At 43.7% G+C, this 13,114-nt stretch overlaps 1 protein-coding gene across 1 annotated transcript in view; it reads right to left on the reverse strand.

The window, feature by feature from the left end:
* Positions 1 to 13,065, reverse strand: part of LOC306796767 (uncharacterized protein) — a 30,818-nt gene extending 17,753 nt beyond the window's left edge. The window contains exons 1-2 of the mRNA XM_079295836.1: positions 12,551 to 13,065; positions 1,558 to 3,751 (exon numbers count right to left, since the gene is read on the reverse strand). Of these exons, the coding sequence (XP_079151962.1) occupies positions 1,558 to 3,751; positions 12,551 to 12,708 (2,352 nt within the window). The 5' untranslated portion in view covers positions 12,709 to 13,065. The remainder of the gene's footprint in view (positions 1 to 1,557; positions 3,752 to 12,550) is intronic.
* Between the last annotated feature and the right edge of the window lie 49 nt (positions 13,066 to 13,114).

Here is a 13,114-nt window from a genome sequence, read left to right on the forward strand (position 1 = left end):
ATCTGAAGAACACGAACAAGTGAAGAGCTGCGACACTCTCCAGCAGTAAATAGTGTTTGAATCAAGTAGTGAGAAACACACGTGTAGTACATGGATTAAATCCTTCAGAAATGTTGGCCGCTCTTTTCTTTATAGTCACAGCAGACTTTTGTCAGCTTTGAGTGCAAGAGCAACAATTCATTATCATGACATAACAAACACAGGAGTGCCAGTAACACGCAACCAAAACTAAGCTTTCTTCTGAAGTTCTTGGCAATGCGATGTCTGGTTCTTCAGTCTTGTGCTCTGGACTCGGCAGGACGATGTGGAAACTGGGACATTTTTGACAAAATGTGAAATGTCCCAAAAGGTCGAACAAAATCTTGCTGACTGTGTGGTTTGTGGAGTATGATGCTGATGAGTTCAGGTTCATGGTTGGAAATGTTTTGTACAAAAAAGGGAGCTTGGCTTCATAATATTACATATTTACCAATATTACAAAAATGTATATCTACTGTCCGATATGAAATGAATTGATGTAACAAAGTGCATTACTGATCGCTCCAATGGTAAGAATAAAAGATACAAATTACACAACGAGGGATGCACTGACCTAACTTTTTCAGACCTAATACCGATACCGTGGCTTTGGATATGGGCCGATACAGAGTACTAATCCGATACCAATGTCTTATTAATAAGTTGTTTGGCCCATTGTGTGGACATGATTGGGATCATTATTTTAAGTGTAAGGCAACATCAGGCGTGACCTTAACATTGCGCCCCTAACTTTGTTAAATTTTGTTTTTCAAATACAGATATAAACGTACTAAAATGTTTTAAAAAAAAAGAAAATGGTATCCAATATCAGTATAGGCATCAGTGCATCTCTTTAACAACTAACAACTGTTTCGTAGTATTCCAATCCGGGGGAAAAAGCCCCAAAAACAGAGAAAGAAGGAAAACAGTCCTCTTCCATCGTCATTTGATGCTCTAGTTCTTCAGATGTGCAGATTCTTGCTGGTCAGGTCTTCTCAGCCCGTGGTTCCATTTTCAACAACCGTCCCAGGAGTTGGTCGCGTATTGTTGAATCAAATTATGCTTCAGTCATTCGTCATAATGGTGACAGTCGTATACCAAAGACCTTGATCTTCATCCGTCTAAACACGACAATGATGTATATTTTACAGTTTTAAGTCAGTCAAATCACATGTAAATCACAGTGGAAACTTCAATTACAGATGAACAAAAAACAGTGTGCGGTGACTGGCATCCTTGGAGCTTTTTGGTAAAAAAAAGATTTAGTTTCAAGTACATTCAAATTAGTTACCGTAAAAAAAGAAAATAAATCACTCCCAAAGTTTGAAATCCAACCTTGTTTCAATATTTTACAAAAACATTTCACATAGTCTTGAAAGTATCGGCCTTAACCCCCATTAGTTTGCCCAAAAAGTAAAAAAATGTAACTCTATAAAATAGAATTTCAGAATGAACAAAACAACAAACATTTTAGATGTTGAAATAAATAGCCCACAATTTTCGTAAGGGAGTTAGAACAGAGTGCAGACTTCCACTCACCTTCATGCGAGGACATTCTCTGTTACACAGACAACAGGTATGTGGAAAGAGTCTCGGTGTGGCCGCTGCATAATCATGCATCATGGCCACTGTTGGCAGACCCTTGGAGACTGAAGGCTTTACCGGAGGCCGCCTGTTGGAAGGTGGCATCGTCCCATGAATGAAGCCCATCAGATCCGGGATTGGCTGAGGCAGAGCTGGAGGACTGACGATGGGGGGAGGACCAACAGGAATGAACACCGGACGCTGCATGGCATCAGTGATGCTGGGCATGTGAGATGCAGGGGGAACTGACTTTGCAGCAGGAAAAAATGGAGGCCACATGGCTTGTGATACCGGCTGCTTCATTTGCTGCTGCTGCGTCTGCTGCTCCGGCTGCTTCTGCATCTGCTGCGTCTGCTGCACCGGCTGATTCTGCATCTGCTGCTTTTTCCTCTGCTCAGCAATGGTTGACCCCTGTCCTGGGGTTTTACTCTGGTTCTTAATAACTCTGGTGTCATTACTGTCAACGAGCACAAGGCCGGGTCTACTAGGATCCACACCACGTAACAAAGTGCATGGTGGTTGGGTTTTCATTGTTGACTGGCGATCTGCCTCTGGTTCTTTCAACGGAACGGGTTTGGGGGCTTCAGACTTGACAACTCTGACGTCCGCGTCTTTCCGATAGAAAGGGGCGATTGTTTGGGTTTGCAGTCGGTTAGTCTGATCATTGCTTGGAGGAGAAACAAAGCTCGGTGTTGAACTGTGCAAAGAGCTGAAACTGGAAACAGAACTCTCCTGGTCACGAGAAAAACCCAAGGCACTGCTTTTCAACTCTGTTTTTTGCAGTGGTTCTCGACCGTGTCTGCTACTATTGTAAGTGTCCATCGGCAACATACTTCCACTCCCACCGCTGGTATCTCTGCTGACGCTGGTCCTTCCAATCTCTTCAACAGCCCCTCCAGTATATTTGCCTGTATGTCCATAGTCGATCACATTACTCGGCTGGCGAACAGCCGGCGATATTTCCTCCTGGCGCATCCCTGCCCCTCCAGAATGACTCATTCTGGTGGGTTGGGGTTCGGGACGGGGTTTTGACTGAGCATCAGTCGTAGCTCTCTTGGTCTTCTCAAGGCGGATTTGCCGCAAAATGAACGGCAGGTTAGCAGGGGTGATCTGGTTTTCGGGATACGAGATGAGATGTTCCAAGTCCTCTTTTTCAAGTCCAAAATGCACAAGGATGTTGGAAGCTGACTCAGAGGTGTACTTTTGTCGATTGGGCTCTGTAGGGGCCGCAGGATTGTCCGGCAAGGGTTTGTCAAAATCACCTAACCCTGGAATGGAAGGCATATCACGTTCTCTGTCACTGGAAGCATTAAACCTACCATCAACACCGCTTGCATAGTTAGACGAAGCAGACGATGAATAAAATGTTGAGGGTTCATCTGTAGTGGGCCTTTCGTAGTTCGATGACCAGTCCGAGGAGCTACTGCCACTTTCAACTCCCGGGTATCTACGTCCTAGAGAGGCAGAGGTTGAGGACGTTGAGTAGGAGACCATCCCTGAGCCTGAGGAGAGAAGCTCCCTTTGCGTGCCAATAAAGCGAGAGTCTATGGGCTGTTGCATTGGTTTGCAAAGAAGCCTCACCTCCTCTCTGGCTCTACTAATATGCATGTCTATAGACCTCTCCATGTTCTTGTCTATAATGGCCCTACTCGGTTCAGGCCTGTAGCTCATCAATTGAGGCAGCAGTGGTGGAATTATTCCCCCAGAGTTGGCAGAAGTCACAGAAGAAGTTCCAGGAGAGCTGAAGCTGGACCCAGGTCCAAGGCGAGGAGCTGCCGTCCGAGGGTCCCTCTCTGCCGGTCCACCGGAGAGTCCATACTGCCCTTGGGTGGCTCTTTGGTTCACAGAGGCATAGGGGTTGTACAGGGGATGGGACATGGTGTTTGCGATCTTCAGAAGGTGAAGGAGATTGATGGCCGCAACAGTTGGGGAGGGGGGCGTTGTGGGTATGTAGGTCGCGGCTCGGCTGCCAACAACGAGAGCGTTGTTTATCTGCGTCACTGCTAGCTGGGCTTTCAGTTGAGCCAGCCGCAAGGAGGCAGCCTGCTGGCCGAGCAGGAGCGAGCTCCTGTGGAGCCCTCCAAGCAAGGGGCTTGTTAGGGGCCGTGGAGCGGGAGAAGGGGCACAACGCTCCGATAGCAATGCAAAGCTGAAAAGTAAAAAAAACAACAAAAAAACAAACAAAGGATGGGGTTATTGAATGGGATTGGACTTCAGCTTCTTGGATGGGTTAATTCCAACATCTGGATGGTCTTGTCTTGAAGTCGTCCACTCTGGCGCTGTAGGACACGCATTAATTCAGTCTATTTCACTTCTGAGTCTTCACTAGCAAGAAAGAACAGAGAAGGCAAAGGCAACAAAACAGATAAAAAAAATAGAAAACAAGGTCACTGGACACATCCGGAACAGACACAAACTCATTTATTTTTTCCATGTTTATCTCTGGTGGATTGAGACTGGCACCAGCAGACAATGCACATTGCAGAAATGTAACAGACCAGAACCGCAATTTCCATTTCAGGAGGTGACATTAGATCATACCGAAAGATTCAGACAATCCTGAAAACACTGCACTTAACCTTGCTGGTAGGTTACGGCTCACAATATGGAACACTATATAGTAAGTAGTAAGTCATTTCGGACACACCGTAGAAACAAACAAACAGAAACAAGTGTTGCGGCATAGATTAAGGCTACATCCACACTTTTTCAACTAAAAACAATCTATGTCCACATCTGCATTGTTTTAGAAATGATTTCCGTCCATGCTAACTAGGGGTGCATCGGATCACAAACCCTACGGTTCGGTTCGGATCACGGCTCTTGAGTCACGGTTCGGATCATTTTTCGGATCAACAAAGAAAATTGGAGGAGTCATTATAACTTTGCTTTCCATTTATTAATTAAAGAACTTCAAGAAAAGAACTTTGGACTATAATCTTACATAAAAAAAAATATTGAAGATGTCCAATTTGAAACAAAATGAAATAAATAAATAAAAATAAAACATTCAAGAATATTCAATTCTGTTAAGTTTAAGTGCAACATGAGGTATGTTGATATCCTCGTCCTTTGATCAATATTGAAAGAAAGAAACAGCCAGTGAGCTAGCTTCCACTGTTCCAACTGAACTGAACTGCTCGGCAACAACGTGGGTCTATGTTTACTTCCTGTCAGGTTATGTCATTCAAATACACAATAATGTTACATGACTGTGACATTATTTTCAAAAAGATGAGAATATCTCCATTGTCTGGGGAGAGGGTCGACCTTTCTGCAGTGATATTACTATTGGGCCCTGCTAGCTTCCACTCTGATACTTCTGTCAGCACCTGCACCAGGTGTGTGTCTGTGTGACTCTCACAGAGGGGGCGTGTCTACAGCACCGGACTAAGAATCTCCCGTGATGAAGTGAGCGGACAGTCTTTTCCTTCTCATAGAGGCCTGGAACGATCTTCATACTGAAATGGGTGTGCGAGTGGATTTCGTAGCGTGGCTCAAGCACTTTAACCAGATTTTGAAATCCGTTGTTTTCCACACCGGAGTGTCCCCCGTCGCTGATAGACGGGATGGTGTCTCTTCATACGTGTGGACATGCCCGATGTTTTGCAGTTATCGTGCGTCTCTCTTTAAATAACGCCTACATACCGTAGCGGTTTGTCCACCACCCTCATCCCGCCATTATACGTTATAGGGAAGACAAAATGTTCCCAAACTTGCGATTTAAATGACGCGGTGGCTTCTGATGTTCCTCCGCTCGCCATGACTTTCACCGTTAAATGCTTTTAACCTGCTCCGTTCACGTGAACACACTCCTGCTGTTCATTGACACTCTGCATTGATATTCGGGGACTTGTTACTTGAAAAGGAACAGCAGCAGTAGAACTTCATTACACACTATGGGACACTATGATGATTACACTGTAAAAGAAAAAGAAAAAAAAGAAACACTCAATTGATCCGTGATTCACGAGTGATCCGAACCGTGAGGGCTGATCCGAACGGACGACGGATCGATCCGTGACACCACTAGTACTGACACGCCTGAAAACAATTATCACATCACTGTTCACGTAAACCGGGCAGCATTACAGTACTCTTCACGAATGAAAGGTCTGGCTTGATACTTAAGATCTTCCTTTCGATACTCAAACAGACAGACCCAATACCGATACCGTGGCTTTGGATATTGGCCGATACAGAGTACTAATCCGATACCAATGTTTTGAGAATAAGTTTGGCTCACTGCGTGGAAGCGATTGGGATCATTCTTTCAAGTTTTATTTTTCAAACTTTGTTACAAGGCTGCTGCTCTCTCTCTCTCTCACACACACACAAACACATCAAATTTACTTTTTAAACAAAGTTTTATGGCTTCCGGCGGCGTGACGAATCAGGGACGGACACGTAATGTCTGAGTCGTGTGGACGCTAGGCATAAACATAGCAAAAGATATACGCTTCAAACCGGAAACGTAGCTGTGTGGATGTAGCCTAAGGCAACGTTCAGAGTGACTTTAGGTATGCCTTAAAAACTTCAGCCAAAGAAGCAGGAGTGTTAATGCAGAGGGATACAGCAACAACAAAAGGCAGGATTGAGCAGAAAGACAGTTGATTCTGGCTCAATATTTGCCGGAACAAAATGTCATCGAGCAAAGCGCTGCAGTGACCTATCAAATGTATGCAAATGATTTACGACATGAACATCATGCTGTGTTGAAGAAGACTTGAAACTGGAGATTGAGACCAGAAACTCATGTTTACTGAGGTAATAAATCAAGAGAGAAGTTGAGTCATTTTCTCATAGACTTCTATACAACCAGAGGAGTCGCCCCCTGCTGGTCAGTAGAGAGACTGCACGTTTTAAGACACTTCCGCATTGGCTTCACTCGGCAGAACCGGAAGTTGCCGCCTGCTTCCACCCTGGGTCGCTGTCTGAATTTGGGGAATTTCATTACATGTACGTCTTATTTCATGCCTTGGGAATAACTACTATGGGTCTTTCTCATTCCCCGATTTTGTTCCTTAACTCCTCGCGCCTTAGTCCCGCCCATTGGAGATACAAGCGGAGGAGAAACCAGGAGAGTAAACATAAAGGATTATAGCAGTTGAATTGGATATAGCCTACATTCAGTAAAAATAATCGGGTGAATGTCACTGAGAAATGTGGTTAGAACAGAGCCTTATGAGGAGCTACATAGACTGTGAATTGTAGAAAGTCTGAGTTGATCATCTTAAATATATAAAATGTATGAACACAAAAAGGAACTGTTACATTTGTAGAGTCCAGTAGTTTGAGATCGTCACAGCTGTGTGTCACGCCGCTTTTATTCGTTTACGTGTGCCAAAAACACGACTGCGAAGGACACACCCGAGTTGCCTTGCTCATAAGCTCCTCCGCCAAGCCTCCTCGTTCCTCGCCCCTCGAGATGCATTTTAGGAGCTGGGGTGAGATCGATTTCCGGGTCACAAGACTGAGGATCGTGAAGGCAACAAAATTGGGAAATGATAAAGACCCTATGAGTGTAATTAATTCCTAAAAGTATTACACCGGAGTAAGTAATACGGGCTTTGTTTTGCAAATGTATAAATGCAGAACTATCTACAAAACATCCTCAGCCTACTGCTAACCTCACCAGAGCCCTGTGCATAACGTTATACGTACATCAACGCCGTCTTTCAGCACGCCATTACTGCCCAAACAGAGCTAACATGGCTAAACTTGCCTCGCGTGCTACTGCTAGCGTGCACTAGCGGAATACTTCGCGAGGGCCCGGTTACAAACAAACGTTTAACGCGGTTTTCAGAAGCCAAACATCACGTAAAATCGAGTAGTTACGCGGTGCTTCGCTCTCTACTTGTACTTTTGTTGCATACCTTCCGTTATTTGTGAATATTTCACGTATCTTGTGTGTTCAAATTCATCTTCGAGATGTCTGCAGGCAGCTACTCCAGAACGAAAGGGGACACTTCCGCTTTTAGTGCCAAGGCTTCAAAGTAAAAGCGCGAACGTTACAAGTAAAGAAACGTAAAAGGTCCTGCATTCAAAATATTAGTAAAAGTACATAAGTATTAGGCCTATCGTAACACTATAGGCCTCTCTAAGGTACCAGACTGGTCCACGTCAATAATAGTATGCATTAATGTGTAAGCATCACTAATGTTGCAGTTCATATAGATGGAGAGCTTTTATTTTGAAGATACGGACCGGGATGGTTATTTGTTGCTATTTGGTGACGTCGCATCAATATTTTGAAACCAACGCCACAGAAATAAAATAAATTGTAATATTTCTACAAGTTCATACCAATAAACAGACGAATAAATGGCTTATTTCCTTTCCTCGCTAAATGAAGAAGGGTGTGAAAAGCAGAGAGGATACGTGTGTCATTATTCTGCCACACAGCGGTGCTATTCCCACATAATGTCAGTTCATACATTTAATAGAGGCTCGTAATGGTATTTTAAACACTGTATGGGTGGTAATTAAGCGGTTTCTGTGACCATAAATGAATTAAGAATATATCAACACCCCGCTTCCCTCTCAAATATATCAGATACATTCAAAAACAGATGCATTATTAACATCTGTACAAATGAGAACGAAAATAAAAGGTACTAATTGATAAATGCAGCAACATGAATATTAACAACAGTATAATGTGTTTTGAGACACAAATGAAGTGAGAGGAGAAGGAACTTTTGTAAAAAAAAAAAAAAAAAAAAAGCTATTGACTACACAGACTGCTGAGTCAACAGTTTATTCAAATGTGACCATGAACATTTTCCTGAAAGGATCTTTCTCTGGGGGGGATTGCATTAAATTAATACTATATCCCCGTTATCCCCTTTTGTATTTTCATTTTATGCAACGTTATATTTGTACTCCACTACATCTAACAGGTAAATATTATACTTTTTACTTCACTACATCTCAGAGGTAAATATTGTACTTTTTAGTCTCGTATATCTCAGCGGTATATAGCATACTAAATAATATCTCCGCAGCGTCGGTGGCTTAATGTGCTTTTATATTTTTAATGGATGATTTGAAGGAGACGAAGAAAGGGGGCCGAGGATGACAGGTTAAGATTAAAATTCATTGACATTTCAACTTCTGTTTTATGTTTTTCTTTCTTGCATAACATTCACAAATCTTTCATTTTATGAATATTTTGCTATATTATCTAGGCAGAGGTGATATATAAGCTTCTGCCTGCTTGTTATATTCTTTTAATGTCCTTTAATACAACATTTGTGGGGGAAGGCCCAGTCACTGGACCTTTTCAGGGGGCCCAGACAGTTCTGTGAGCCGGCCTGTTCATCTTTCAGTCACTTTGTCAACACACGATCAGCTTCCCTGTGTGTGTGTCCGTGTTGCCTTGTATGTGTGTGTTTTCGTGGGCGTTCGTGAGTGTGTGTGTGGATGGCGTCCTCTGAGGAGCAGTTATCAAGAGGCTCTAATAAGTGCTGATGAAAATGAATCACCGCCGCCCCAAACAGAGATGCAGTCACTCAGCACCACCAGGCCTCGACATCCGCGAGTGTGTGTGTGTGTGTATGACATGATTTTAAATATGTTTCAGTGCTCTTACGGATTAATCTGCTTATGTTTTTCTCCGTCAATTGATTGATTGACTGTTTGCTTTTTGAAAACAGTGAAAGCAGTGAGACTTATTGTCAGAATGAAGCAGAGCCTAAAGTGACACTTTCACAATGTCTGTTCAGTCCAAACCTCAACGTTATTACCAACACATTAACATTATGAACAATATTGAAAAGAAAAGCAGCAAATCTTCACATTTGTGAAACTGGAACCATGAAAGGTTTTACGTGAAAAATGACTGAAACGATCAGAAAAGTTTCCAATTATATTTTCTGTCAATCGAGTGATTGATCACTAAACTAATCTTTTCAGCTGTTGTATAAAACGTTGGAAAGTTTCATTTATAACAAAACATCTTGTTTTATAAGCCCCTCAAATGTTTTGTGTGCAAAAATCTGACTTTGATGAAGTAACCAAAACTCTGAGTTCCCTCTGAGACACAGTGAAGTAGAAGCAGAAAGTGGTATGAAAAGAAAAGACTCAGGTAAAGTTCAAGTCCCTTCCACTCCTTGGTCGGTAGCTTTTCACCGGAGCGTTCTTTTAAATGCCACTCGAGCAAATACAAGACACTACGTGACCACATGCAAATGTAGAATCTCAGAAATATCTTCTCCCTGACTTCACAGGGAGCTCGAATGAGACGGACAGCTGAACGTGACAGTGATACTGCGACATGTAGCGCGGCGTGAATATGTGTGCTTGGCTCCAGTTCGAGTTACATCATCACACCTCGGCTTCATTTACAGCCGAGGAGTGTTTTCATCACCATTGAGTCGTGTGTCGTTCCGTCTCAGACTCCACAATCTGTACGCGACACCGGATACGCTGAGCTGGCTTCAGGAGTTCCACTATTTTAGGAGACTGAAATAATGCAGACGTTTGTAACCTCCTGCGCACCAAAGCTCGGTTTTGTCCAGTCAGATGTCTGAGAGGACTACTTTGTGTTGGGGCTTCACCATGTGGGTGGAACAAAGACAGAGGCCTACATGTAAAATGAAAAGCCGAAACTGTGGAACTGATCAGTCTTTAAAATCTCCCCTGTGTGAGAGACCCAGAAACTCTTTTCACAACTGGATGAGCTAATGGGGTCCAACAGAAAGCGACCTGCTGCCAGGAGCTCGCTCACACAATGCTGACGGTTCACAAGTGTGCGGTGTATGAAACAAATCTCAACTGAAGTGACTTTATTTCTGAAACACCATACATGTGACCTGATGCTGTCTCGGCAGGCGTGTGTTCACACTGAAGATAAAGAGAGAAGAAGATATGAGAAGCAATCGTCACACATGGCGGTAAAGCAGCAGCTGCACATTTAACCACACCTGTCACGCTGTAAAAACCGGAACCCTCTCAGAAGTTTACGAGGTGTTCGGTCATGTTGTGAGTGTGCACTGTAGGCTAAATGTGTGTGTGTGTGTGTGTTGTCAAGGTCAGCGTGTTTTTGAACTGACGGTGCCTTTAATTTCCACACTTCTCCTAACACTGGCGTCCACTACTCATCCAGACTGTATTATTTAAAGCTCATAACAACAATGGATCATATTACTGTGTGTAATGTGCAAAATGATCACTTTACGAAGCGTTTTAGCATCTTTCAGCGCGTTGATTCTGTTTTTTTGGCCCACAGATTTACCGTTTTGCTGTATTTTCACTGCTGTCATCAACCCCGGCCTGGTCAAACCAACGTAAACCACCTGCAGACAGACAAATTAGCAGCTCACTGGTGAACATAGTGGCGCATTTGGCAGCTGGAGAGACAGATATTTCAGTCAGCAGTTGCTGGAAGACTCCAAATGAATGCCGAGGCCTTTGCTGGATCTGTTACAGCTGTGTTTATTAACACGTTTGCCACATCTGATAATATGTCGGATGTTCTGTTTCTGCTGGCCAAGTGTCAATATCAAATACCGCAGCTATATTTATTTGGCCGATGCACTTAAATGACGTGGGCTCACTTTTATAGACACTATTTACGTACGTTTTGAAGGGAAATTTATAATTTAGATTGGTTTCATGTTGTTTTGTGATGTTTTTTATTTAAAGCAACGGACTGCAGCACAGTGCTGCAGCACAGTGCCCAAGTCAAATTCCTCCTTTGGGACAATAAAGTTCATCTGTAGATCGAATTTGAAGGACTTGTTGGCTGACAAGCTGTGAGCCCCACGGGACTGAATCTGCTGACAATGACTAAAATGTGTGTGTGTGTGTGTGGCTGCGCATCAGGCTTTGTATGAATTGTGCTACAAGCATCAGATGACAGAGCCGTGACAAAAACCTAAAAATAGAGACAAGGAGCACACGGAGGTAAATCAGATTTACGCGCACGATAAACAGTCCTAAATCCAGCCGCCTGAATCCACATAACACAGAGCAGAGCAGAAGACCGGAGCTATTTCACACCTCTCTCTACCTACCACACACACACACACACACACTTCCTCTTTTCTATCCATCTTTACCTTCTGAATCTCTTCTTTAGCTCACATAACCCTCACACACAGTAGGCGGTGGCGTTTACTTCCATTTATACTGTCATCCCATCAAAACCCAGCCAAGGCCCATAATGGCCTCAAGGTATGGGATGGTACACACACACACACACACACACACACACACACACGCCTCCCTAGCGACCCGGCTGTTCGAGGAAAACTATTAAAAGCTTTTTTTGGAATTAACAGCTCAGGACTTTGTACGACCAACGAAACAATCGTCGTTAGCTTTTTAGTAAGAGTCTAAAAAAACAAGACTCGTTTTCTTAAAAAGTGATGTCTAGAACTTTAATAAACTGTGAATCACCAAATACACAGTGTCTTGTGCCTCAGCGGGGGCGGAGCTTCAGCGCTCTGCAGGCCTGCAGGCTGCCGCTCAATGACTGCAGTTCACTTCGGCTGCTGAGGTTTGAATGGTGCAGCTCCATCTTGGATTAATCAATAAATCAAAGCTAAAAATCCCTTTGAGTAAATATCTTGGCACGTTCTGCCGTCCGACAAGATTCTGCAACATGTACCCGGTACATACCCGGTGGTATTTCGTGCCCTTGGCAGTATGTCTGATATGCATCGTTGAGGAAAACTTGTTAAGCTTTGGATTTAGACACATGAGGCACCCACACATGCGTGCATACATACATAGATAACACTCAAACACAGTTGTCTTCTTGTTTTAGCTGCCGGGTCAGCAGGTCAATACCAGAGGACTGTATCACACTTGCTAATTGCCGCATATGCAAGAATGTGGCCACTGTGGATAGAAGACAACACAGTGTCAACCCCATTGTTCTGGCTAGAAAAATGGCCCAATTAAGTTCATAAGTTAAAGTTGGTGACGTAGTCGTCCTTACCGGCGTCCGGGGTCGAAGGCGTCTCTGCCGTTTGAGATGTGCTCGGTTTTACCAGCGAGCAGGTCACCGGCGCTGCTGTTGGTCTCCGGCGCTTTTGGGTGACCTGCGTCCGGCGAGCTCTGTTGCAGAGAAGCCCGGGCCTTCTGTTCCTCCAGCATGGCCGAAAACACACACAGACATACAAACAACACACTTACTCAATGGCTTTAATCACACACACACACACGTCTACTTTTGAGTCTGATTTCTTTCTTCGTTGAAAGCATGCCACGCCTCCAAATCCAAAGGTACATCCCCAAAAATGGGGATGTACATCTCCGAAAAGAAGTTTCATACAAAAGTAATTCATGGGGAAAGAATTCCCGATGTAACAAAATCCACCCGGAGTTCTGGAAAATGAAGGCAAAGGATCCGCTTTCATGGGGTGCAATGAATCAACTCTTAAAAAAGAACAAATGTAAGATAGTAAGTCTTCTCAGGTCCTCCAGTTTTTCAACGGAATTTCAAGCCAGGTGTTCCGGAACTCGAGCGTTCCTGAGGGCTTAAAGCCATCACTGGGAGCAG

This window comes from Melanostigma gelatinosum (assembly GCF_949748355.1).
Source record: "Melanostigma gelatinosum genome assembly, chromosome: 23".
Taxonomy (NCBI): domain Eukaryota; kingdom Metazoa; phylum Chordata; class Actinopteri; order Perciformes; family Zoarcidae; genus Melanostigma; species Melanostigma gelatinosum.